This window comes from Dipodomys merriami, unplaced genomic scaffold, assembly GCF_024711535.1.
Source record: "Dipodomys merriami isolate MVZ:Mamm:240054 unplaced genomic scaffold, mDipMer1.0.p SCAF_6, whole genome shotgun sequence".
NCBI lineage: Eukaryota > Metazoa > Chordata > Mammalia > Rodentia > Heteromyidae > Dipodomys > Dipodomys merriami.
Window position 1 is genome coordinate 73,337,519 of NW_027206179.1, and position 24,076 is coordinate 73,361,594.

Below are 24,076 nucleotides of genomic sequence, written 5' to 3' on the forward strand. Positions count from 1 at the left end.
CTTTTTTTGGTAGTTAATTGGAGATAAGAGTCTCACAGGCTTTCCTCCCTGGACTGGCTTCAAACCATGATCCTCAAATCTCAGCTTTGTGAGTAGCTACAGTTGCAGGTGTGAGCCACCAGCACCTAACAAATCCATTGTTTTTTTAAAACAGCTGTTTAGCCCGGCATTGGTGGTTCATGCCTGTAATCCCAGCTACTCAGAAGGTTGAGATCTGAGGGTCCTGATTCAAAGTTAGCCCAGGCAGGAAAGCCTATATGAGGCTCTTATCTCCAATAAACCACTCAGAAGACCAGAAGTGGTGCTATGGCTCAAGTGGTAGAATGCTTGCCTTGAGCTGAAAAGCTGATGGATAGCACCCAGTCCAGAGGTCAAGCCCCACAACCAACCCCCCTTTCCCCCCAAAAAAAGCTGTTTAGATAAGGTCTCAGAGCAAAGCCTACACTAAAACATAACTTACTTATAAACAATCTAATTACTATCTATACTGTTGCCTTTACTCTTTATTAATGAGAACTCTATTAAAGATTTTTTTTTCAGAGTTTGCAGCAGAACAGGAAAGAAAAGAGATTGTTCCTTTACCCCATCCCCATACATGCATGGTCTTCCCCATTATCAGCTTCCCCCTCCAGAGTGGTATACTTTATCTGTTGTGATCACTGTCTGGCCATAGTTTATATTAAGATTCACGCACGGTGTAAATTCAATGGGTCTGGGCTGTTGTATTCCTACCAACAATGAAGAAGAGTTCCTGTTGTTCTACAGCCACACTGGCATTTGGTGTTATCAGTGTTGCTGACTGAGCAGTCTTAATAGTATGTATTAGTATGTCATCATATTAACCTCAGTGATGACATGACAGTGAATGTCTTTTCATATGCTTTTTTGATATTTTTGTATCTTCTTGATGTCTAGTTAGGTTTTCTGCCATTTAAAAAACTGAGCTGTTTTTCTGTTGTTGAATTTGAAGAGTTCTTTGTATATTTTGGGTAAATTTATCAGATATATCTTCTGCAATGATTTTCTCCTTTTTTTTTTTTTTTTTTTTTGTAGATCTATGCAGTAGAGGCAAAGAACATGGGTAACTCTAGTTCAAAATCAGACTCTTGTGTCTCAAGGGTGTGTGTGTGTGATGAGGCAAACCAGAGTCCATGACTGCTAGGCAAGAATTCTACCACTGAGCTAACATCCCCAGCCCTATTTTTTTTTTTTTTTTTTTTTAGGTGCTGGTCCTAGGGCTTGAACTCAGGCTGGGCACTATCCTTGAGCTTTTTTGCACAAGCCAGCTGCTTTACTACTTGAGCCACATGACCACTTCTGGCTTTTAGTAGTTAATTGGAGATAAGTCTCATGGGCTTTTCTGCCTAGGCTAGCTTTGAACCATGATCCTCAGATCTGCCTCCTGAGTAGCTAGGATTATAGGCATGAGCCACAGGTACCATTTTTATTTTGAGACAAAATCTTTTTTGTTGTTGTTGGTCATGGGGCTTGAACTCTGGGCTTGAACTCTTGAGCTCTTCAGCTCAAAGTGAGTGCCACAGTGCCACTTGAGCCACAGTGCCACTTCCAGTTTTCTGGTGGTTAATTGGAAATAAGAGTCTCACGGACTTTCCTGCCTGGGCTGGCTTTGAATCACGATCCTCAGATATCAGCCTTCTGAGTAGCTAGGATTACAGGTGTGGGCCACGGTGCCCAGCAAGACAATGTCTTTTTAAGTTCGCCTAGGATCTTGCCTCAGAATCTGGCACTGTATATTCTTATTTTCTTTAAAGAGCCACACACTGTCTTCACTTTTTATTTTATCAAACAAAGAAACATTTCGATGTGGGAAGGACTAATAGCCATCATTTCTAGCCATTAAGACAACCATGATCTTCATTTATTTGATCTTTATTCTTCAACCTCTTATGCTAGCTTGAATAGACTTGGCCTTTGCAGCTTCATGCATCTTCAGAAACATTAGGTTCCTTTTCCTGCCTATTTCCAATCAGGTCTTCTTAAGTTCTCATGCCTTTTTATTTTATGAGTTTGTTCCATGTAAAAATTGAAACATTCAAAGGGGAATGAACTTCCCTGTACCAAACTCCACAATGAGCACTCTTACTGTACAGGTTGTACCTGTCAATTTTTTATTTTCTGCCTAAGCTTTAAGTGGGGGGCACACTGTTATCTTAATGCTTATCTGTATACAACATAATCTATACAGAATATAGATTTGAGGATTCTAGTTGAGTATGTTTAAGAAGCTCCCTAAATTAATGTTTAACCAAGGAAAAGAAGTGGTTTAGCTCTTAAAACTCGTGGCTCCAAACAAGGAAGTACTAATTTTAGAGGAGCTTGAGAGATGACATGTGGTCTGGGTGTGGATACTTTATCTAAAAAAAACCAAAACAAAACCAGATTTTTCTTTCTAGTTTTCATAGGCTTGCTGTTGACACTTATATGGGAAAGCAAAATATTTCCTTCCTTTAGTTCCTTCTGACAGATGAGTGAGTGGAAAGCCTCAGAATATCACTCTGCTTATTAGTGGTAGGTGGAGAGAAAGGGACATTTTGATAATGATATCACATCAGAAATGACTGATCTTGACTGGGTCTTTTCTTTTATACAAGCTCCTCTTAAGCTCTAAACTCTTTTTTTTCTCTTTCTTGCTCCCACATCAAGAGTGCAATATAATTTTACCCTAATGTACACAGGTGCTAATCCCCACCTGTAGAAGTTTGTGAAGGTAGTTATTTGATTTTTTTTTTTTTTTTTTTTTTGCTTGCCTGGGCCTTGAACTCTGGGCCTAGGTGCTGTCCCTATGCTCATTTTGCTCAAGGCTAGCATTTGGCCACTTGAGCCTGAAGTAGTGTTTCCGGCTTTTCTGTAATTAATTAAAGAATCTCTCTCACTTTCCTGCCTGGGCTGGCTTTGAACTGTGATCCTAAGATCTCAGCTTCCAGAATAGTTTTCGATATTCAGGCATGAGCCACTGGAGCCTGGCTTGATTCATTTTTAAAAGCAAAGTTAAAGCATATTAAATTGTGCTGTTTAGTTTACAGCTACTTTAATGTACTATCATCCAGTCTGTAGGGTTGAATTATAAAGAGAAAGGGAACTAAATAATCTTTAAAGAAATGTTGCAGTAGCAGGGTTGGAACTCGGGGATTTGTAATTGTTAGGCAGGCACTGTACTGCTTGACTCATACCTCTAGCCCCTTTGCTCCTGTTACAGGAGGGTGACAGGGTCTTGCTTTTTGTAAGGCTTTCCTGCTCCACAATCCTGTTTATGAAAGGTGTGCACCACTGTACCCAACTATTGGTTAAGAAAACTTTTTGCCTAGGATGCCTGAAACTGGCAGTGGGATCCTCCTAATATTCTCCCTCCCCACCCCACACCTGCAGGAGGTAGGATTACAGGTGTGAGCTCCAGCTCTCAGGTGAACATTGGCATCTTTTTAATTCAGTCTTAAGCTGGGTACTGGTGGCTTATGCCTGTAATCTTAGCTAATTGGGAGGCTCAGATCTGAGGGCTGAAGTTTGAAGCCAGCCTGCACAGACAAATCCAATACGGTTATCTCTGACTAACCACCAAAGAGCAAGAAGTGGAGGTGTGGCTAAAGTGGTAGAGTACCAGCCTTGAGTAAAATAACAAAGCAAGAGCATAAGGTTCTGAATTCAGGTCCGAGTACTGGCACATACACTCAAAAATTCAGTCTTTGTCAAAACATAGCAACATACATCCTACACATTTTCTCGGTAACTTCATTTAACATCTGTAACATTTTCACTTTAGGAAGTAAATATTGGTCTGTCTAATAAGAATGTCAATACTAATATTTAAGTATAGTCCCATGCAAAAAGATTTATAAACATGGATGAAGCTGGGCACAGGTGGCTCACGCCTGTAATCCTAGCTACTTAGGAGGCTGAGATCTGAGGATTGCAGTTCAAAGCCAAGCCCGGGCAGGAAAGTCCGTGAGACTCTTATCGCCAATAAACCACTAGAAAACTGGAAGTGGCACTGTTGCTCAAGTGGTAGACCGCTAGACTTGAGCTGAAGAGCTGAGGGACAGTGCCCAGGCCCAGAGTTCAAGTCCCACGACCGACCAAAAAACACAAAAAACAAAACAAAAAAAAATAGATGGTTATCCCAACTTAATCCTGTACACATTATCCATGCTATTCTCATATGTATAATTCAGCATTTTATTTCTATTTTGTAATACGTGAGGGCTACCATATAAAGAGAACAGGTTTGTTTTGGCTCACAGTTCTGTAGATTCCAGTCCAAGATCTCTCTGGGCCTCTGTGAGGGTGTTGTATCATGGTAGAGTTTACTGCGAAGCAAACTGCTTATGTCATGAGCAAAGAAAAAGAAAAGGAGACAGGAAGGTGTGGGGGGGGGGGAAGGTATCCTATGGGGCCTTTAAGGATATGTCCCCATGACTAAAGAACCTCCCAACAGGCCTTAACACTGGTTTCCCCACCTCACAGTGGTGTTACTCCGCACCAAGCTTCTACCAGGATGGGGGGGCACTTAAAGTTCAAATTATGACACCATGCTGTTTCTACTGAAGAAGGTATTTGTGGCAGAAGCTTAGTACAGTTTTTCTAGAGGTAACGTTTCAAGATGCCCTTTAAAAACTACTGAATCCAAAGGAAAAGTCTACTGACTCTTAACTCATACTGTATATACTATATTAGCCCCAAAACGAAGGAACATAAATATGCTTCTAAAGGCTAGGGTTCATGAAACTATCCACATAATAGAACTAGAAGGTAGAGAGAGTTACACCTTCATCCATTTGTGCCAAAATTTTTAATGAAAAATAAATGTATGATTTTGGATGTCTCCTTTATTATAATCCTGTAACATAATCCTTTATGTACAATACAATCCTACATTATTATATGTAATAATGTCTCTATTATAAGTTATTATAACATTTAAATCATTGAGATGTTAAATAGATTACCATAAGTGATGAACTTTTTTGTAAGTTAGACTATAAATGTTTGGTGATAGCATTAGGCTCTTTGGTTTTTCCTTTGCTGGGACTGGGGTATTAACTCAGAGCCTTGTACTTGCTTGGCCTACTTGGCTAATGCTCTATCATTGGAGCCATGCCTACAGCCCAGCTTTTTGTTAGGTATTGTGAAATGGCATCTTAAAAACTTTATCTGGGCTGGCTTTAAATCAAGTTCCTCTAGACTTCAGTTAGGATTACAGGCAGGAGCCACCAGTACCTGGAAGCTCCTTGAGTTTTACTTAATCTAAGTGATACGTTTCATGTAAGATCATGAACAGGAGTACAGCCTATTGAGATGCAACTTTTCATCTTGCCCTCTTTGCCTTTCTCCCTTCAGTAGCAAACATTTCTGTTCTAGAAGGAACAGCTCTATTTTGATAAATTATGTAAGTTCAAATCCATAGTGCTGAATACATTTCAGTGTTTGTTTTTTTAAGTTATAAATGATGGTATGGGGTTGGAGGTGTAGAGGTAAAGACTTGCCCACCAAACCTAAGCCTGGAGTTCAAACTCCAGTACCACCACTAAATAAATAGTAAGACAGATGATATATAATACCCAGAAATCAAATTTGCTTCCATTTCTACAGAGAAATATGAATATTCCCAGTATGTGAGATCAAGACCATAGAAGGATGCATGCCTATTTAGATATCAACATAATTTGTGACAGCAGGGGTTGGAGGCATGGCTCAGGTTGTAGACACAAGCCAATGAGTGAAAGCAAGCATCAGATACCAAGTTCAAGAGGAAGGAGGGAAGAAGGAAGGAAGGAAGGAAGGAAGGAAGGAAGGAAGGAAGGCAGGCAGGCAGGCAGGCAGGCAGATGTGGCACCAAATACACAGAAGCATTCGGTTTTCTGAATTCTAGATTTTCCTTTTCTTGTTTCTGGAGATTGAACCTCAGACCTCAGGCATGCTAGGCAAGCACTCTACTACTTGAGCCATGGCACTAGCCCAACTTTGTATATTTTATTTTATTTCTATATTTTAAAAATGAATAGATTAAGCAGTGGTTCAGACAAGAGTTAACCGAGGACTCCTTTTTTTTTTTTTTTTTGGGTCCGGTTGTGGGCCTGAACTCTGGGCCTGGGCACTGCCCTCAGCTCTTCAGCTCAAGGCTAGTGCTCTACCACTTGAGCCACAGCGCCACTTCCGGCTTTTTTCTTTTTGCTTATGTGGTGCTGATGAATCGAACCCAGGGCCTCATGCATGCAAGGCAAGCGCTCTACCACTGAGCCACCTTCCCAGCCCCCGAGGACTCCTTTTAAGTGTTAGGCTTTTTCACAGTGTTGAGTAAAAGGGTGAAAGAGTAGCATAGAAACCAGTACTTTTTGTTTGATCTTGATTTAAATCTCTAGAAGCTGGGAGCAGGAAGAATTTGACAATTTGATTGGCTATGAGAACTTTGACTTCTGAGGAGAGGTCAAGTCTAGCAAAATAAACTTGGGGATCATCCAAGTCCATCAAAGGCTGTGAGGGGATGAGACACTTGGAGACAGTTTACATACAGAAGAGAACATCACTTCACATAATTACAAAGACCACACACCAGACCATTAAGACTTAACAACTAATTTATTTTAAAATAGACAAACTATTGTAGAAAATAGTAACATAGCAATTTTAAATGTACAGTTTTAACCAGTACAAAGAAAAGGCAATAAAGCAGTATATGATAAGCCTGAAGAAACTTCAATGCATGATCTTGGAAATTCCTAAAATTCTGTCACTAATTCTAATGTCAGCTTAGTAGCAAACAACCCAGAAATATGGTAAGCCCTTGACCTAAAAATGAACTGATCTGTCTGTAAAATATTCATGCAAAACTTTAAATGAAGAAATGGGGTAAAGCTTTCTAATGTCATTGTTATCCAGGTAACTGAAATAGTGAGCTTGAAACTTAAGCACAAAATAAAATTGTTCTCTGACAAATAAGACCAGATTTCTTTTTAAAAAGAACTCTGAGTTTAGACAAAGTGATTTCCCTAAATGCTAATTGATACTATCTTAAATACCACCTATTTTAAATTATACCATCTCTAAATAAGTTAATCACACAAGATAGTTTAAATACACCTTTAGGTATGGGGGTAGGGAGAAAACGTCTCTTTTTCTAATACAGCTATTTTAATTGAAAATTTTGCACAAATCAGAAACATAATACCTAACTTAAAAAGACCTTTGAATACTTTCAACTTCAAACTAGAAATGTGGCTTTGAAATGTGCCAGTGTTAGACCATATTGACTTCAAAAGATACATGGAATGTATCATTCGAGAGAAAACACAAACCTTCCCAAATCTAGGATGGCAGACTCATTGTTGCAGTGATTTGTCCTTAATATTCAAGGGGGAAAAATTAAGGCTCCTACAGTTAACAGTCTGTTTGTAGAATAAAATTAATTTATGTCATGATTTTTCAGGACCCAGAAACCTTAGAAAGTGCACTTGAGACATACTATTATCAGGGTCCCCTGTGGCAAAGCTCTGGCTGGACACTACTTTTTCAAGTATTACATGGGTATATATATATAAATTCAGTGATCTGAATGGTTTTTTAAAAGTTTCAAGAGTATTTTCAATAATCCTTTTTAAAAAAAAGAATAAGTTGGATGAAGAAAAGGGTAAGTTCTAATAAGTTCTGAGGTATGAAATCTGTTTCAGTAGTATGATAGTATTACGTTTAAACTCTGTTTTGCTTGTATTTAAAAAGCCAAAGTTTGTAATACAAGCACATGTCAAGTCAGATTCCAATACTAAAAGTCTAACATGTAGAAATTAGTAATTTTTTCCTAGTTTCTACTGTGTTTTACAGTTTATGATAATCTGGGTGGTAGGCAGTCAATTGCATTTGGAAGACAGGAGACATTTCCTAAAGGTGTTCATGTTAAATTAAAAAATATACATATAAATTAATAAAAACAAGAGCAAACATCACACATATGCTACAAGGGAAGGCAAAGTAGTCAGACGGGCATGGCCTGTTAGGACGTTCCTCCAGAGCCAGCCTCATTACTCATAAAGCAGAGCCATTTTACTTTGGGAATGCAAAAATCTGAAGTACTTTTTAAATGGCATGGTTTACACAAGATTCTCAATCTTGTGTAATAAATCTTTATACCATTGACCACAACATCAAAAGTGGCTTAGGAATTACCACGTACAAATGTGACTTACATCTGCACCTTCTCTTATCTACAAAGCTGGAGATGTTTCATGGGCTGTAAACAGAACCAGGGAGAGGGCCTGGAGAGATGGTGAAGCCAGAGGTGTATGCAGTATCCACCAAGGCCCTGAGATCCTCACTTTTCTTCCTTGTTCAAGGTATCCATGCTCTCATTCATCTTCTGCTTTTGCATTCGAGTTCGAGTAGATGCTGAAATGAGGATGAAGAACTGTTAATAGTGCTGAGGGCACTGGGTTAGTTGGAAAGGGCTGCTATATAGGTTATATGCATATCATATTGATGAAGTTCAGGATGTTCCCCACAGTGGACTCTAAGGTTATTTTGTGAAATAGGCTCTGGATATATAGCACAGGCTGTCAATCTTCCCTCCTCAGCATCCCCAGTGCTGGGATTACTGGTATACCACCATGCTCAGCTAAAGTTTTAAAATCAAATCACTAGAGGCATGCCCCAAGTAATTGAGCACTTGCCTAGTAAATCCTCTCAGTAAAACTTTTTCCAAACATGTGCCACCAGACTATTTGCCTGTCTCTCAGTCTGAATTGCTGTGCATACAAACTATAAAATATATACCTCAAATAAACAGTAAAAGGAGATAAAAATAAATAGTACTTCTTTCCTTTGATATACCAAAAGATGGTTCTGCACATTCCCAGATATGCCCCACTTTGAGGTCAAGTTTGGCATGAATTTGAGCAAACTATAAGTATGGGCTAGCTGCTGGCTCTGCTGGAGTGAGTGGTGGTATTCTTTACAAAGCTACCAGGTGGCTTGTATATGGAGATCCCTTGCAGGTATTACAAAATTAAATTGGACAGGAACATCTTGAAACAAATTATTTATTTAAGTCTTGTAACATAACTTTAGAGGTAGCGAAGAATTCTTTTTTTTTTTTTTTGCCAGTCCTGGGACTTGAACTCAGGGCCTGGGCACTGTTCCTGAGCTTCTTTTGCTCAAGGGTAGCACTCTACCACTTGAGCCACAGTGCCACTTCTGGTTTTTTCTGTGTATGTGGTACTGAGGAATTGAACCCAGGGCTTCATGCATGCAAGGCAAGCATTCTACCACTAAGCCACATTCCCAGCCCAGCAAGAATTCTTTATTTGAAAACACACATACACACACATGCATGCACGCACACATGCACGCTGGAGTTATGGCTCTAGCAGTAAAGGACTTGTCTAACAAGCAGAAGACCCCGAGTGCAAACTCTGGTGCTACAAAAAACAAAAGGTGCGTTTGTGGTAGTATATACCTATAATAAACATCACTTGCGAGGCTGAGAAAGGAAAATTTTGAGTTCAAAGCCAGCATGAACTATGAGACTTGGTCTCATAAGACAAAATAATAAGGGTTAAAGCTTTCTGAGAAGGACCCCAAATTCAAGTTCTGGACTCTCAGTCCAGAAAAGAGAAAGGAAGAAAGTAAAGAAAACAGGAAGGAAGAAACACAAGAAATATTCATTTCTAGAAAAGAAAGGAAATAGTCAGGAGCTGCACCACTGCTCCTGTTCCACTTGGGCAATCTAGCACCATGTGATGATCTTTCCTGAACGCCATAGGCAAGCGGACAGGTCTTCTGGAGAAAGCCTAACTTGGCCTTAGCAGTTAAAGCTCCCATTGCTTGTCTCCAGTACAAAGACGGCGAACTTCGGCCTGGCAAAGGAAAGTCAACATCTTAGCTCCTGTGTCACTAGGAAATGGATGGAGTGCAGCCGCAAAATTCTTCTGAGGCAATAGACATGTTTTTAGAGCCTTCTATCCCTTTTTAAATGTATGTTTGTGAGCTCGAAAATGCTTCTCAATTTTTACAAGAGATAATTTTGATTAGAAGCTTCATATCCATTTTCATGTACTTGGGGAAAAGCTACAACTACCAAGATAACTAACAAATATATTAGTTGATGTAAAGCCTACAAAATGTAAATGCTTAGTATATTCAGTTGTTATTGTAACATATTAGCACACTTAGGAAAAAAGGTTCAAAATTCAAACAAAAGCTAATTATTTTAAATACTTCATATCTCAAGGTTAGTTTGTACAAATGAGTCCAAAGCCTATCCCTATGCTTTAGTTGGTATTACTCTCCCTGATTTATTTTCTGATGCAGGAAAGGCACTTACTAAATCTTTTTCTGTTTTCCAAGTCCCCCTGTTCTTTTTTTTATTAATGGATGTGACAGCAGCTATACTCATGAATATACTTCTGAGACAACCAGCAGTGGTCAGCAAACATTGACCTCTTTCCTGTAGTACTTCCTGTCTACTTATTTGGACTAATTTTTTAAAGTCTCAGAATAGCTTAAGAGAAGAGTTTCGTTTGTCTTAGTATTCCTTGAAATAGAACCTAGGAGCTTTTCCACTCTAGACAAGCAAGTATTTTACCACAGAGTGATACTCCTAGCCTAGCATTCTAAATCTGCATCATTCAATTCCTTAGCACCATATAAGCAGAAAAAGCCAGAAGCGGCACTGTGGCTCAAGTAGTAGAGCACTAGCCTTGAGCTGAAGAGCTGAAGGACAGTGCCCAGGCCCAGAGTTCAGGCCCCATGATGGACAACAAAAAAACCCAAAAACCAACATTTCTGCAACTTAGGCAAATCCAACAATAGCAAAACTAAAAATTCAAGTGTGAGGAAGTTTAGACATGGTAGGTTTATGAAGCCTTTCCCTGTACCTCACATTATGGAAGGGCTTCCAGGATGATCCTGTTGAGAGTGCTTCCTGAGCATGAGTCCCTTGGATGTGGTAGGCAATGTTTTACTTCTTAAGTCTTCTTGAATGGAAGGTCTTAGGGTGCTGATGACCTTCACTTTGTACTCACATTTAGTCCACAAATGTATAAGATACATATACACCTGGTGATTTATATTGTAAATGTATTATAAGTCTGCTACTTGAAGGAATAATGTATGTAATCTGTTAATAAGGTGAGAAACTTCTTTGCAATGAAAATAATTTCTTTTGTAGTGCTCTGGTGGCTCTCACCTATAATCCTAGCTATTTAGGAGGCTGAGATGAGGATGGCAGTTCGAAGCCAGCCTTGACAGGAAAGTCTATGAGACTCTGATCTCCAATTAGCCACCAGAAAACCGATGTTGCGCTGTGGCTCAAGGGAGTGCTAGCCTTTAGCTGAAGAACTCAGGGACAGCGCCCAGGCCGAGTTCAAGCCCTACAACCGACAAAATTTTTTTTTCTTTTATAAAGGAAAATGATAAGTACTTACTCATTTCTGCCAGTTTCTGTTGAAATTTGGACTCCCCTGGGAGATGTTTACTGCAGATTAAAAAGGCAAAATATTTCATATTAAAGCTAAAAAAACAGAAAGCTAAAAATGAATAATTATGGTATATTCAATATCATTTATCCTATTGTTTTAGTAAGAAATTGTTAGTCTCCAAAGTTTACAAGCCATCTAGAAATGTCACACATTTAAATTTGCTTCATAAATGAAATAAAATTAAAAAAAATCATAAATGTATTATAAAACCCAGGAGTTAACATTTTTCAAGAGTAGGACTTTGTAAATCTAATATTAAAACTAACAAAATTTTTATCAATAGTTTAAAAAATGATGACAGTTTTCTTTTTGTGCGTGTGGTTTACAGAGTAATTTATCCATTAAAGCCTACTCAATATGCCATCAACTCATCTCTTATGTGAACAATACTGTGAAATTGACACTGAGAAGATTAACAAGGTATCCATTTCATAAGTCTGAATTCATTTTCACATGATTTTACACACCATTGTCTACTAAAACAGGTTTAAAAAAACATATCTTAGTTTTCAAAGGCATGACTATAAACTGGCAGACAGCAAATTCGTTCCTTTGTCTTTACTTACCACAAAATAAAGAATGTAGGTCAAAGAAAGCATAATCAGTTACTCATATAGAACAGTATGTTTGTATAAATCTGAAGCTTTATGAATGGATGGGTTCAACCTGATCTACTGAAGAGATTATTTAATGACTAGATTATAAGGAAATTAGATAGATTTTTTTTTTGTCAGTAATGGGTCTTGCACTCAGGGCCTGCACTGTCCCTGAGCTTTTTTGCTCAAGGCTAGTGATCTACCACTTTGAGCTGCAGTGCCACTTCTGGTTTTCTTATGGTTAACTGGAGATAAGAGTCTCATCCATTTTCCTGCCAGGGTTGGCCACAAACCGTGATCCTCAGATCTCAGCCTCCTGAGTGGCTAGGATTATAGGTGTGAGCCATGAGTTCCCAGCTGGATTCAGTGTTTTAAACTTTAATCATTAATAATTTAAGTAGCACTATTCACGCTACTTAAAAATTTAAAAACCTGTTTCTGAACTCCAAGGAGGTGGCATATATATACCACTGTGCCACCTGTCCTTAGGGTTACATCATTATATATTCCAAAAAAACCCTTTAGCTTTCAGAAACAGTCACAAATATTTAAAGAGTGGTTGTATAAAGCACATAGGGGATATGTGTGGGAAAGTGTGTGATAATCCTGAATCTCAACAGTGATGCTGGAGGGTGAAGGTCCCTCCTACCTCTGAGAGCTATAAAACCTTGTGTGTATAGGTAAGACAATGACAAGAAATCCCTTTGAAACAAAAATATTAAATAGAAAACTCATTCACTGTGGTTAACAACTAATGTCGTCAGTATGGGTAGATGGTGTATGATTTGTATTGTGCTCTTACATGGGCTGCTGACAGTATGTTCTATTTTGAGCCATTGTCACAAACAGGGACCATATTCATGACAAGGTCTGGAGGACATTAGAAGCTGTACTGGAACTCTGGCTCTCCAGAGGGTCAGTTCAGTTCAGCTGCAGGGAAGCATTCCAAGACACTTCCTACCTTCCATCTGCTTCATCTGACCCTTCAATGTCAAAGCGCAGTTTTTTCAGTGGTTTAGGAGGGTTACTTCCTTCAGCACTTCTTTTGAGTACTCGGTCGCTGTTACATACCATCTGATTTATTTTGTGGAACTTCTCAGAAGTCTACAAATTACAGAGTTCTTGATGTCAAATAAATGCCAGCATTTTGAAGTTAATGACTATAAATTATAGTTTGTGTCAAAAATTAAACAGAAATAACTTTAAAAATTCCAATCCCATAAAATGTTAAAAAAAACTTCAAAATCATAATAACTATACCAATTCTGTTCGCATTAAATATCCACTCTTCCTGTCATTTCCCCAAGGCTGCTACTCCTCCAACACTCTGATATCCTATCTCCTCGTGGCTAGAACTCACTCCACACTAAATGGGTTTCTCCACAAAAGTAGTAGAGCCAAGTCAGTTTTCTGGAACCTTATTTTTGAAAGAACCTTTTTTAGAATGCTACAGAATAGGAAGGAAAATCATAAGAATCTGGTAAGAGGTGATATACCTAGTGGATAGTCATTTTTTATTTACTTCATGAGTTTTATGTTGAAAAGCCATACAGTTTATATACCATAACTACAATGGTATAGTATTTGTTGAAAATCTCCTGATTCATAAAGGTTTTTAATGAAAAACTTTAAACATTTCTGAATTTCAGTTGAGGCAATATTATTTGAAATGACTTCGGATATCCTCCGAGGGAGAATACTGTCATAGCAAATAGCAAAAAAGCTGGTAAGAAGTACAAAGTGGGCATACCATGCATTTTATTCATGTACCCATGTATGGGTACATACATGGAAAATTTCTATTTCTTAGCTATTTGTTTAGAACCAGAGAGGTGACTCAATCATGTATATTTACATGTTTATTTGAACTAAAGAAATAAAACCATGCTTTTTGATAGAAATTAAATATGACTTGACTCACTGATAACAGGATTGGCTTTGTCAGCTGTGATTTATTTTTTAAAAAAATCAAATATAAAACAAGTTTTGATGGAACATATATTTAGAGCATATATTCAATAAGACAAAGTTAAATTGTTTGCCCTTATTAAGATTATTTTAGTTAGCCTGATTAAAGATATGGAAGTATAGATATTTTCTCATTGTTTGAGAGGTTATGGCAAATAAAAACATTTGAAGGCCTCTGTTTTATGCTTGTCCAGCTTCAAATCTTCTTGCATAGTTCCACATTTCCTTTGTGATGTCTGACAGCTATGGTCCATCTTCAAATACACATCAGAGTGCTAAGCATTTGAAATGTGTAGTCTGACAGTTGGTAATTGAGCATACAAACTTTACTCTCCAGTTACTTCATTTAGGGCAGTGTAGTTCACAGTCTCTCAAATAGCTCCTGGTGATCTCCACCTCCTAGTACTCATAGCTTATGTGATCTTTTCCCACTGAGCTTAGTAGAGCTTTAACGCTGTATTCCTCCTAACCCAAGTAACTTGGCAAAAGTGATAGAATGTCATTTCTAGTATGTGCTCACGGAAGACTGTAAATTCTATCCTTCTTTGGGGGAAGCATACTATATGGGAACAACAAGCAGTATTATGGACAGGCTGAGTGGTAAGAAACATATGACTTCAGCTGAGAGCCTTTAAGGATCATCCCACAATTATGAGGTTCTTCCAGTTGAACCTAGAGAACAACTGGTGGACATCTTGATCATAGCCTTGTGAGAAATCCTGGACCCAGTGAAGCTAGGCTCAAGTTTCTGACTCATAGAAAGAAACCAAGATAAATAACTAATTTGGGAAGTAATTTATTTTGCAGCAATAAGTAATCCAAGCAGTGTTCTCATAAGCCTATGAGCTCTCTAAAGGAATGGTGGTACAACATACACGGAATACAGGTCTACTGAATTAGTGATATGCTGCTAGTGATACTAATGAAAAGCTAACCAAAGTAGGGGTTTTCAGCCTAAAGCAACTGTTTCAAAGCTATGCTTGCCCTTGGATCTTTTAGAACGAAGACCATCATATCAAGTTATGCCTCTTTCACTGTGGCAGGGTCTCATGTAACTAATTCTTAATTTACTAGAGGAAGATATCCTAGATGTGAAAGGAAGGAAAAGTAAAAGGAGGGAAGAGGAAGGAGACCACTAGTTAGAGGCAATCTGGTACTATTTGGATATGATGGTTACTACATAATTTACAGTATCACAATTCAAATCAGTCAAACTGTTTTGGAAATGTTCTTATGAGATTTTATACATATACAGGTGGTTCACAGAAATATTTGGTCTTTGTCCCCTGTTCGTGGCACTGACCACAGAAAGCCCTTGGAATTTCCTCAGTAATAAGGATGATAGAACCATCTTTTGTTCTAATGAAGAGATACTTGCTGAACCCCTAGTTTTATGATAGAGATTGGCTTTGATTAGAAACTAGCGAACTCAGCCATACTTTCTAACCTCCAGGGTGGGAGAGGACCTGGAGTCTGAGTCACTCAGTCATGTTAAAATCATGAACTTGTGGGAGAGCTTCAGACTTGGCAACTCTTCCGGGACAGAAGTTGCTGTGTCTTTGTAATACACTGATGATGATACGTAAAGCATTTCCCAGAGATTTGTGAGCCAGACTAACAAATAATTCAACCTGAAAGGTGAAGGTCCTTGAGAAATTCCTCAACCTTTAGCCATGTCGAACTGAAGTGTGGTATTACCTGAAGCCTAACACTTGTGACCTGGTGTCTACAGCAAGAGCAGTCTTGTGAAGCTCTTGAATTTGTAGAGTTCTTATGATAACTGGATAATCAGCATCAGAACTGAATTAAATGGCAGGACATTATTTGTGTTCTGAGGGTTACAGAGTACACATAATTTGGTGCCAAGACTGTTTTGAGTAAAAATAGTTCACATATATGCATATGTATATACATGAATGTATACATTTATATAATCTCAGGAATGTTTGAAAGTTCATCAACTGTATCATTTAAAATTAAACTTGATTTTAAAATAAATCTTAGATACTGTCCTTTTTTTGTGTGTGTGGGGGGAGAGGTGCAGGTTCTAGGGCTGGAACTCAGGGCCTGGACTCTATATCTGAGTTTTTTTTGCTCAAGGCTAATGCTCTACCACTTGAGCCACAGCTCTATTTCTACCTTTTTGGTTGTTGAGTGGAGATAAGTCTCACAGACTTTCCTGTCCAGGCTGGCTTTAAACCATAATCCTCAAATCTTAGCCTCTTGAGTAGCTGCCCAGCAGATGCTTTCTAAATTCTATTTTAAATGCCTAAATGAGGTATTTGAATAACAATATTTATAAATTCTTTTTTTTTTTTTGGATCCGGTCGTGGGGCCTGAACTCTGGGCCTGGGTGCTTGTCTCTCAGCTCTTCAGCTCAAGGCTAGGGCTCTACCACTTGAGCCACATAGCCACTTCTGGCTTTTTTCTTTTTGCTTATGTGGTGCTGGGGAATCGAACCCAGGGCCTCATGCTTGCAAGGCAAGCACTCTACCACTGAGCCACCTTCCCAGCCCTAACATTTATAAATTCAAGTAACAGAATCTCAAATTGCTTTTTTTTTTTTTTTGCCAATCCTGGGGCTTGAACTCAGGGCCAGGGCACTGTCCCTGAGCTACTTTTTCTCAAGGCTAGCACTTTAGCTCTTGAGCCACAGTGTCACTTCTGGCTTTTTCTATTTATGTGGTACTGAGGAATCGAACCCAGGGCTTCATGCATGCTAGGCAAGCCACGTTCCCAGCCCTTGAATTACTTATATAGCTGTACCATATATAGTAGTATCAACACACAGATATTCATCAAATAAGGGCTAACAGCAGCCAATAAAAGCAATTGTACGATACTGTCAATTTTTTACTTAATATTCTGAATCATATATACTTCATAGAAAGAAAATACTCACCCCAAATGATTCACCAATTGATACTAAAATTCTGTCAAGTTAAGAGGAAATACAAATTAGTGAAGAAAATCATATATAGATTTTACAGAGTACAGAGATGAACAGAGACACTTCATTCTGTACTATCAGAATGTTCTCTACCTAGAACCATTGACAAATTATTTTAACTAGGGAGTTATTCTAATAATGCTGATCAAACGCTCAGCTGGTCATTTAAGATTTTTCTTTAAAAAAAATGTGGTGCTGGGGAATCATATTGAGGGTCTCAACATATTAAGTTTGCACTCTATCACTGAGCTGCAATCCCAGCCTGCTTAGATTTTCAAACCAGGAACTACAGGTCTTCAAGAACATATCCTGCCATTGCCCACATTTACAAAGGGTAAACAGAAAGTTTCATGTGTATTCATAAATCAACAGGTAAATTACCAAACTTAAAAAAAGATTTTCATTTGCAGGTCTCCTCACAGTCTAGATCAGGCAGCAGGGGGAGGAGGGAATTTAAGTTCCATTTGGGCCTAACAGTGTTCCATAACAATTAGACTTCTAATTACTATCTATATTAATACATGTTGTTTATAATATATTCTAGAATCAGAAATCCCTACTAGTCTATTTGCCTTTTAACCATATAATGTCCTTGGTAATAAGGCTGAAGAAAAGCATTGATATGGTTCAACAACAGCTTTAAAATATGCACATGGAACTAGTGAATATATATTTTATTGTCCTCTATGTCCTTGATAAATGACTATCATGGCAGTTATAATATTTGATTAGCTAGAATACTGAAATATGCTGAATAAACAGAGTAGTTAACATGATCTCTTAATGCCTAAACAATGATTTATCAATTTAGGATACTCAGTATGTGACTTTTTTGCTAGAGATTACCAACATAAAAGTGATTTCATTATTAGAAAATAGCCAACATTATCACCATAATATATATTATTATACTTTAAAAAGAATGATAGAGGCTAGGCGCCAGTGGCTCACACCTATAATCCTAACTACTGAGGAGGCTGAGATCTGAGGACTGCGGTTCAAAGCCAGCCTGGGCAGAAAAGTCCTTGAGACTCTTATCTCCAATTAACCACTAGAAAACCAGAAGTGGCACTGTGGCTCAAGCAGTAGAGCACTTGCCTTGAGCTGAAATGCGCAGGGATAGTGCCCAAGCCCAGAGTTCAAGCCCCACCACCAAAAAAAAAAGAATGATAGACTATATTTTCATGTAACATGAGACTGTATAAATTTAGTTAATAGACATGATGTGACTCTTAACAGCTTACTATGTGAGTTATAGATGTCAGAATACAGACATTCATCAATAAGGACCCCAAAAAAGTAAAGGAGGCTCCAGGGTCACAAAGAACACTTACATCGTATTTTCAACTATTTTTTATTTAATATTTTTCTGTAGTTTGAGATTTTTCTTTTAAGTATGTATTACTAATGTAATTAAACATACTACACAGATATATCCTAAAAGGTTAAATATACTCCCCTCTTGTTTTTCTCACCCAGTACATATAACTATATGGGCTGACAATTTCTGAGCTGAGATATTAACTATCTTAGCTAATCTGCCTCTTACTTCATGCAAATAAAGCCATTTCAAATAGCCCATGATAACACATAATTAGTCAATTGAAGGACTTCAAAGCCAGAAAAGATAATATAATGACTTGTGGTTGTACCACCTTTCATCTAGGAATTTAAAACAGCTTTTCACACTCATTCCCCTGTTCCACAGTGCCTTCTGAAGCAGATATAAAGATATGCCCACGGTAAGGTAAGGAGGCAGAATTAGGGACAGACCTCTAAAGACTTAATTGATAATAACAAACATTTAGTAAGTCATTTCTACTTTTTAACAAGCAAAATGAATGAAATCTACAAAGAGTTTACAGAAAATTAAAAAAAACTATAGAATAAAGTTTCTTAAGCTAAAGCAAGCTACTTTGTTGGCTACTTTCAAAAATATGAAAGTGGGCTGGGCACCAGTGGCTCACGCCTGTAATCCTAGGTAATCAGGAGGATGAGATCTGAGGATCGCAGTTCAAAGCCAGCCTGGGCAGGAAAGTCCATATGACTACCATCTCCAATAAAACCTACCAGAAAACCAGAAGTGGTGCTGTGGTTCAAGTGGTAGAGTGCAGAGCTGAGGGATAGCACCCAAGCCCAGAGTTCAAACGCCATGACCAACAACAACAAAAAATTGTTTCAAAAGTGCAATGCCTATTTGCCTCTGATCATATAAAATAATATTTATCAAAATGAGGGTCTGGGAAGGTGACTCAGTGGTAGAGTGCATGCATGAGGACCTGGGTTCGATTCCTTAGCACTACATAAGCAGAAAAAGCCCAAAGTGGTGCTGTGGCTCAAGTGGTAGAGTGCTAGCTTTGAGCTGAAGAGCTGAGGGACAGCATCCAGGCCCAGAGTTCAGGCCCCACAACTGGAAAGGAAGGAAGGAAGGAAGGAAGGAAGAAAAACTTACCACAGGAAATGGAAACAAGAGTTTTTTACTTTGTTGCTATCTTTTTGTCTTATTTGTTTATCTGTCTTTAGGAGGGTAAAGGGGTACAGAAATGGAGGGACAAAGGATGAACAAAAGCAGCAGAAGCACTCACTAGAATTATGATGAAAATGAACTGTGTAACTTGTGGGTGGGTATGGGAAGGAAAAACTGGGAGAGAGCAAAGTAAGGGGTGACATTGTCCAAAAAAGAAATGTACCCATTACCTGACTTATGAAACTGTAATCCTTTTGTATACCACCTTTATAATAACAATTTAAAGATAAAAATTTTAAAAAATTAAGTGTTTTTAAAAGTAAAAACAAATTGGGAACGTGAAAGTGTGGCTCAAGTGGTAGAGCCCCAGCCTGGAGCAACAATCGCTCAGGGACAGTGCCTGGAACCTGAGTTCAAGCCCTATTACTAGCACATACACAAAACCAAAAAGGAAAATTGATTCTCAGAGTTTTTACCAAAGAAGAGACTAGTAACAGGGAAAGTTGATAACTCAAATTGCAAAACAATCTAAGTAAACAGTATTTCCCCTGCCCACCCCCAATTCTTACCATATCACTATAAATAAGCAAACTTAAAACTCAAGGGGTTAACTTGTTTTAAATAAAGAAAGTTTTACCTTTTTATGTTGAGATGAAAACAATTTCCTTATTTCTTAGTACTTCTCCATGAAAAGAAAACACTAACCTTGATCTTGGAGTCATTTTTGTTGGTGTTGGCAGACCTTCTGAAATTTTATAGGGACTTTTCAGGGGTGATATATAGATGTTTCCCCCAGGGACCCTTAAGGGAGAACTAGGAAACTTGTAAGGGCTTCGAGGAATGTGAGGTATTGGTGACAAGGTAGGAGGCTAGAACAAAACAAAACAGATCATCAAATATTGTAGTCGTTTTATTACTTTACCATTAAAATTTCCCACCCAAAGGGTGCTTTCAACATACCCTGGTGGAAGCATACTGTAAGATATTTGTTTTCAGTCTCTGCATGAAAACTGAGTTATAGAATACTATAATGGAATCATACTCCTCTTCTCGGATCAAAACACGTTTGAATGTCTAAGGAAGAATAAAAACATTTGTTAAATGAATGTAAGAACCCTTTTAGATTTTCTTTTCTAATACCCTGCATTACTTTTTAACTAGTGAAGAATATATTAAATAAGAAATAACAATCTGAAAAGCCCTCTTAGGCTTGGATTATAGTGCTACACACTAGGATTATACTGGTATACATTAAGAGAAAGGTCCCAGAAGGAAATTTGGAAGCAATGGAAATTAAGGGGACAGAGCTGAGCAAAATACAATGATATTAACCACCGATATTTTAAGCCACATCTTAGCCTGTGCCTCCCTGCATCCCAACAACCAAAAGGTTCAGAAAGCATGCAGGTTCAGAAAGCGTGCAGGTTCAGGAAGTATCCATTGCAAGAAGTAGACATTTAGTAAAAGCACTCTTTTTGTTTAAATGGCTACCTTTACCTAAATTTTACCTTGTTTATGCTGCTTTGTTTAAGACACAGGGTCTTGTTATACGGCCCAAACTGGCCTAAATCTTGGGATCCTCTGGCTTTAGGTCTTCTGAGTGCTAGGATGATAGGTATATGCCAAATGCCCAGCTTATTTAAATTAGGTAAAGGCTGAAAAAATTTATAGTATGACTCTGATACATAATTTAAATGCTAGATTTAGAAAATAACTCCAAATATGTAGAAAGCAATGTGGTTTGTATTGCTTTTGAAAACTCCAAACAGGAGGCCTCAGCCTGTTCAAAACAGACCTGGCAGCAAGTCTGAGAGATTCTTATCTCTAGTTAATCTCCAAAAAGCTGTAAGTGGAGGTATGCTCAAGTGGTAGATGACCAGTCTTGAGTAAAAAAGCTAAGTAAGAGCAGGAGCCCTGAGTTGAATCCTCAGTACTGGGAAGAAAGGGAGGGAGGGAAGGAAAAGAGGGGGAGGGAAAAGGAAGTAGGGAGGGAGGGAAAAAAAACCAATAATAAATTGGAAAAATAACCTAGAAAAAAGCATATAAAATGTGTGCCATAATAAATGCTGTTTACCATTACTGCTTCTCTCTATAGGGAAGGGAAACTGAAAATACAAAATGCATTAACTCTGAAAAATTTTAATGTTTATTTTTTCTTTACTTTTTAGTACTGTGACTTGAACTCAGAGCTCTATTAGTCCATTTTGTTTTTGACAGTCTTGCTAATTTTGCCTGGGCTGACCTTAAATTCTTCCTGAGCAGTTGGGATGATAGATGTGTGCCAGAACACTTGCATTTACACTGTCTTTTCTTATGGAAAGATAAAAACTTATCTAATGTCTTATCACGCACATTAAGTTTATTACAAACATCCACCTTATTGTACAGAAATAGACCTAACTTTAAACTATGAATTTGGATAGTTTCATAATTTGCCTTGTCTTTCCAATTTCATTTTAGTTACTATTAACATATCATATGAAAGTACAAATGTGATTTATGAATATACATAATAAAATTGGAAATGACCCAACAAATGAGTGAAATTATATGGAGTTACAAAAAAACAAAACCAACACCTTACCATGAACAATTACCTACCTCCTGAACAGCATGAGGAAGATCCTTGTATGCTGTTACAATGATTTTGAATTTAAGGTCTATATTCTTCACTTTGCATATACCATACATAGAACACATCATAATCTAGTAAATAAGTATAGCACAAAAAAGTCAGAATTCTATTACATGATTTTGTTCGAAACAGCACTGCTATCTTTTTTGTTAACCTTAAAAAGAGAGAAATTCAATTTCTAATAGGGTTTGTTTTTCATCCTGAGCTCAGTTTGAAAGTCAATATGAAATGCTTAATTCACTTTTGTGCAAACAGCAAACTCTCAGGTTATATAGATCAACAGAAGAGAATTGAAAATGCAGAAATAATCACTTATATATCTTACATACAATATATATTCATAATCAACTTATTTTTCAAAAGCTGTTAAGGGAGAAAGAAAAATTTTTTTTCAAGAAATGGCACTGGAGTGGGGCAACACTTGTGTAGCCTAGATGAGTCCCTGGATTAAACTCCCACACTGAAACAAACAAGCAAAAAACAAAAGAAACAGAGAAGAAATGGTGTTGGAATAATTACCCACAACAGGAATAACAACAAAAAATAAAGTACCCTACTGTATACTATTTATAAAATGTATTAAAACCTAAAACTATAAAACTTTTGAAAGAAATCAGGGAAAAGTCCTAATGATTTCAGATTTGGCAACAGTTTACTAAGCACCAGTAATAAAAGAAAAAATATTTATATTAATTGAAGCCATTCAGTGGCTAATACCTATGATCCCAGTTATGCGGAAGATGGAATTCAGAAAGACTGCAATTCAAGACCAGTCCATATAAAAAGTTAGACGATCCCATCTCCACAACAAAAAAACAACATGTGGTTCCATGCCTGTAATCCCAGCCAGGTGGGAAGCATAGATAGGAGGATCAATGTCCAAGGTCAGCCTGGGCAAAAATGTAAGACTCCATCTGAGAAATAATTAAAACAAACAATGGGTAAAGTCATGGTGAAATGGTAGAAAACTTGTCTAATAAGTGTAAGGCCTTGAGTTTGAGCTCTAATACTAACAGTAAAATTTATAGAATGAGGAAAAATATTTGCGAATCATAGATCTCATAAGGAACACATAGGCAGAATATTCTTGCAACTAGGTAACAAGAGAAAAATGGAGAAAAAATTTTTTGTTATGTTATTTTGATTCTTTTTTTTTTAAGACCAGTTGGACCATGTAGCCCATGCTGGCCTCAAATATAACACCTTCTTGCTATAGCCTCCAGTTGTGCTAGGATTATAGGCATAAACCATCATGCCTAGCAAAAAGGATTTTAACAGAGAATTCTCTAAGTAAGATGTATTAGTGGACAATGAATACATGAAGATGCTCAATATCATTAGCTACTTGGAAAATAAAACTTGACACTACAATAGATAAATTGGAACCTCATGTTATTTGTAAGAATGTAAAATGCCATAAACACTTAGGAAAATAATGTGGCCACTATTCAAATGTGAAATATGGAGCTATTGAAAGACCTAGCAATTTCCCTATAAGGTGTATATCAAGAGAAATGAAAACTTCTACCTAAAGCTTATCCATGAATGTCTATGGTAACTTTACTCTTAATAGTACAAAAGTGGAACCAATCCAAATATCCATGTAGTATAGATCCATATAACATAATATTATTTGACAATAAAAAGGAGTCAAGTACTGAATCAAGCTACACAAATCAACCTTGAAGGCTTGCTAAGTAAAATAGGCCAAACACAGGACTGTAATGTAGCTCGATTGTACAGTATTTGACTAGCATTCACAAGACCATGGATTCAATCCTCAGCAAAATACACAAACACAAATATACACACATACATGTGTCAAAGATCACATGATCACAAAAGATCGTATCTGATGAAATTCCATTTATATAGAATATCCAGAACTGGCAAATTTATAGACAGAAAGTACATTAGTGTTTCCTACATCCAAGGAGATGCAGGAAAAGGTGAGGCTTATTCCTTAAAGGTATGGAACTT

The 24,076-nt window shown here is 37.6% G+C and overlaps 1 protein-coding gene across 3 annotated transcripts in view; it reads right to left on the reverse strand.

The window, feature by feature from the left end:
* Nucleotides 1-6,572: 6,572 nt before the first annotated feature.
* Rb1 (RB transcriptional corepressor 1) overlaps nucleotides 6,573-24,076 on the reverse strand; it is a 131,929-nt gene continuing 114,425 nt past the window's right edge. For all 3 annotated transcript variants that reach the window (XM_070003196.1, XM_070003195.1, XM_070003199.1), the window contains 7 exons: nucleotides 22,063-22,167; nucleotides 20,422-20,535; nucleotides 20,167-20,330; nucleotides 16,947-16,977; nucleotides 13,038-13,180; nucleotides 11,427-11,476; nucleotides 6,573-8,391 (listed from right to left, as the gene is read on the reverse strand). In XM_070003196.1, coding sequence (XP_069859297.1) covers nucleotides 8,318-8,391; nucleotides 11,427-11,476; nucleotides 13,038-13,180; nucleotides 16,947-16,977; nucleotides 20,167-20,330; nucleotides 20,422-20,535; nucleotides 22,063-22,167 — 681 coding nt within the window. In that variant the 3' untranslated portion in view covers nucleotides 6,573-8,317. The remainder of the gene's footprint in view (nucleotides 8,392-11,426; nucleotides 11,477-13,037; nucleotides 13,181-16,946; nucleotides 16,978-20,166; nucleotides 20,331-20,421; nucleotides 20,536-22,062; nucleotides 22,168-24,076) is intronic.